Source organism: Clarias gariepinus, chromosome 22, assembly GCF_024256425.1.
Source record: "Clarias gariepinus isolate MV-2021 ecotype Netherlands chromosome 22, CGAR_prim_01v2, whole genome shotgun sequence".
In the NCBI taxonomy this organism is placed as follows: domain Eukaryota; kingdom Metazoa; phylum Chordata; class Actinopteri; order Siluriformes; family Clariidae; genus Clarias; species Clarias gariepinus.
In genome coordinates this window covers 23488515-23492500 of record NC_071121.1, presented here as the reverse complement: position 1 = coordinate 23492500, position 3986 = coordinate 23488515, and the positions used below count along the sequence as shown (strand labels likewise).

The following is a 3986-nucleotide window of genomic DNA, read 5'->3' as shown; positions in this document are numbered from 1 at the left end:
CAGCTTTGGAGCTTCACAGATAAAGACGCAATTATTTGTCACATGTACAGTACGTTACAGCACAGTGAAATGATTTATAATATCCCAGTTAGGAGGCTGGGGTTAGAGTGCAGAAACGCCACCCTAGAAGCAGGGTTAACGGCCTTGCTTCAGGGCTCAACAGCAATCCATCCTTCTTTGGAAGATCAGTAACACAGAGCTTTAACCGTTCAAACACTAGAAATGTTAGACAATTCAATTATGAATAGTGATTCTTTTGTGTAGTGATTCATGCACCACATTCACACTGACTGCAAACTTTATTTTTTTTACTTTTATAAAAGATAAACCGATTGATCCCGCACACTTGCTGTGGAGCTGCGTTTAGGTTTAAAGAGATAAAACATCGCCATTTCTTTATAATCCTACAGGTAGCACACACTGAACCATTTACACATTTTCATCCCATGTGGCAGGAGTGAATTATTTGCTAAAGATTATTTTGTCTAGAAGTCATAATTATGGCAGATGACAGAGACACATGCTCAGTAAACATGCAGCTTTTTGCTTAATTAAATTTTGGGTAAAATGCTAAACTCCTGTATTTGAAGATAGTCTTGTTTAAATGCTATTCTAAAAGATGTAAAATAATTATTTTTTTTAAAGCGTAAGATGGATTAGGGATATTTATATAATTGTGACACTTAAAGACAAACTTGTGACAATACCGTATCAGGAGATGATTTCCATCCCTAATACAGATACTTGTAAATATATTTTTATTTTTAAGATCTAGTGGGCCTGAAGCACATATTGCTTACAATATTAAACTGCTGAATGTAGAAACTTGAAACATTTTATACAGACAAAAACACATTGTTTCAATGATTATGTATGATACCATAAAAAAATCTTATTTTTTACTTGATTTAAATTTTGTTAAATAATTTCAAAATCAAACAGGTCAGAATCCTGAAGTCGTTATCATGAACTGATTCCAATCGTGACTCGGTATTCCCCTGGTAAAGATTTACACAAGCACCTGTATTGCCATAAACTGTCTCAAAAGGGTGTGTTTTTATTGACGTTTTGTTTTCTTCCTCCTCAGTACAGCTTCAGCAAGTACAGGATGCAAACCCACCTGCTGATCCTGGTTCATGGCCAGACAAGAGCAGGACACACCAAACTGGAAAAGGAACACGATGAACAGAATGACCATGTACTGGAGAAGTGAGTGGTCAAGGGAAATTACTTAATCATACCCAGAGACAGCGATTCACGCAAACACACAGTTTAACAAGCACGTCATTTATCAAAACATGTGTCATAACTTTAGTGACTACTTCCTGGTGAGTATTTACAGCGCTTCTCAGTACAAGTGCCTACTCCAGCACTTCTCTTTAATTCTGGCGCTCTCTTCCTCCTACATGTCTCTCACATCTGTTCATTTGTAATAAACTTCCCACATCCTCGGTGCTTTTGAATTACGTGCGATATCGTTTGATAGGACGTGTCCTATAAGGGAACAACACGCTGGTAGACTTAGTGAAACTGTCTAGTTTAATGCACAGAGTGGAACATCTGAGGGATGAGTTTAGTTCCTGTTTTCATCTACATCGTAGATTCTATAAGTCATCATTTCCTCAACAGTGTCTCTCCATGTCTCTCTTTCACACAAGCCAGGTGCACCTGAAAGTGCTTATATCCAAAGACCTCCACTGTAACTGACATAGAATCTATAACAGATTTGGCACATTACAAAAAAAAACATAAAAAAAAAAAAAAAAAAACACTGAAATGCTGCTGTAAACAACCATTGATAAAGGATACAAAGAAGAGCATGACTTGGTGGTGATGGACGGCTCCGATGAGGCCAACGATGGCGATGAGCAAGAGGAAAAAGCCCACAGCGATCACGCCTCCGATGATGTGGATACTGGAGACAATCCCAAAGCCCTTTCCCCAGACTGCTACGCCAATCAGGAGCAGACCCACCAACTGACGGACCAATGAAAAATTAGGAAGCACTGTTACTGCACTGAAACATTGCCTACACTTGTTACAGCTAAAAAAAATAAATTAAAAAGAAACAATCACAAAGACTAAATACAAAATCTGTATTAATATAAACTTATTTAATTCTCCAACAACATTTATATCCTGATTGTAATGCGCTGTGACAAACACATGCTAGTTTACTAACGTTTAGCCAGACAGAAAGAAACAAACAGAAAGAATGAACGAGAGACAGACAGAGACAGGCAGACACAGAGACAGACAGAGACAGGCAGACACAGAGACAGACAGAGACAGGCAGACAAAGAGACAGACAGAGACAGGCAGACAAAGAGACAGACAAAGACAGGCAGACAAAGAGAAAGAAAGACAGGCAGACAAAGAGAAAGAAAGACACAGAGAGAAAAAAAGAAAAACAAAGAGAAAGAAAAATTGAAGCAGACAGACAAAGAAACAATGAGTGTCAAACAGACAGAAAAATAGAAACAGACAAAGAGACATACATACAGAGACATACAGAAAAAAAACAGACACACACCAAGATGCACAGCAAAACTGACAAATTGACAAACTCAAACACATGGACAAAACCAGCCCAACAAACACAAAAAAGAACAGACACACACACAGACAGACAATCAGACAGACAGACACAAAGTAGTATCTGAGGGTCTGCAGGTTGGACTGATGCAGTGACCAGACGCCTGAAAACACCACATAGGGTAAATAAATAAATAAATAAATAAATCAGAGCATCTTCTCTGCGTTTACACACTGAGCTGCTGCCTGAGATCACACACAGGGGGTGATGCGGGGGGGACTGGGGGCGTTGTAGATAGAAGTAAAAACCACCCCGGCGAGATGACATCATCGCTTCATCACGCACGTGCTAAAGTTGTTGAATCACTTCCGGTGCAGCAGAGATGAGGCTACCGTTTCTAAATGTATTAAGTGGGTTTACAGTTTAAGATGGAGTGTTAATTATATTAGCACGGCTAACGCCAATGTCTGAGTAAACTAGGCTAATCTTAATTAGCTCAGTTAGCCTCGACGTGGCTATCGATACACGGATATAAAGTGAGCTAGTTATCTTAACAAAGATAAATCACAACATTAACATGTGTGTCAAAGCATAACAAAGTGTGTGTACAGTATGTGTTTCGCCCCACACACTGTGTGTTTATATAAATACCCAAATAAACAAACGGAAGAAGTTGGCTAAGCTAGCTGTCAGGACGCTAACCGTCTCTCTGTGCTCGCTACTCGATAATAACACTCGTAAAAACAACAAACAGCTAACACTGGCTGAGCTACATAGACATTTCTCTCTGTCTGTTTCTCATGCAGAACATTTCTTCATCCCTGCACCAGAACACCGGTCGCTAGGCCGGAGTGTAGGAGCTAGCACACAGCTAACATGCTAACTAGCCGTCCATGACTCACCATGTACACGACGTTGAGAGCGCACAGAGCATTTTTCGAGCAGGTGAATCCTCCGCACACCATGATGAACCCTGAGGCATTTAATCTACACACCAGCCCCTGTGCTAACCGTTACACACCCCGAGCTAACAGGACGCTCAACCCGACCCGCCTCGGCTCATCTACAGCCTGAACACAGAGGAGGCGTCACTCGGTAACACCGCCAGCAGCGCGGTGCATTCTGGGTAGGACAGAGATTGATCAGTCTGGAAGATTCCACCTTTCAGAAATGAGCGTTGATTTAATGGTGATGATAATAATAAATATAATTATTATTATGACCGGGTATTCAGAAATAACGTCAAAAGGTTGAACGCGGTTCTATTTTTTAAGGACCGTTTCAATCACAAAGAATGAAGACTTAATATGTATTAATACAATCTTATTTAATTCTCTAAAGACATTAATATCCTGCTTGTGTCCCCCAATCTGTGACAATCATATTCTAGTTAACTAACGTTTAACCAGACGGCCAGACAAAGAGAGAGAGAGACAAAGCGACATACAGA

At 40.0% G+C, this 3986-nt stretch overlaps 1 protein-coding gene across 1 annotated transcript in view; it reads right to left on the bottom strand.

Annotated features, from left to right (window-relative positions):
• The window catches only part of tspan31 (tetraspanin 31), a 15167-nt gene extending 11531 nt beyond the window's left edge, over positions 1–3636 (bottom strand). Inside the window, exons 1-3 of the mRNA XM_053483146.1 lie at positions 3439–3636; positions 1810–1977; positions 1121–1201 (exon numbers count right to left, since the gene is read on the bottom strand). Coding sequence (XP_053339121.1) covers positions 1121–1201; positions 1810–1977; positions 3439–3501 — 312 coding nt within the window. The 5' untranslated portion in view covers positions 3502–3636. The remainder of the gene's footprint in view (positions 1–1120; positions 1202–1809; positions 1978–3438) is intronic.
• Positions 3637–3986: the final 350 nt, after the last annotated feature.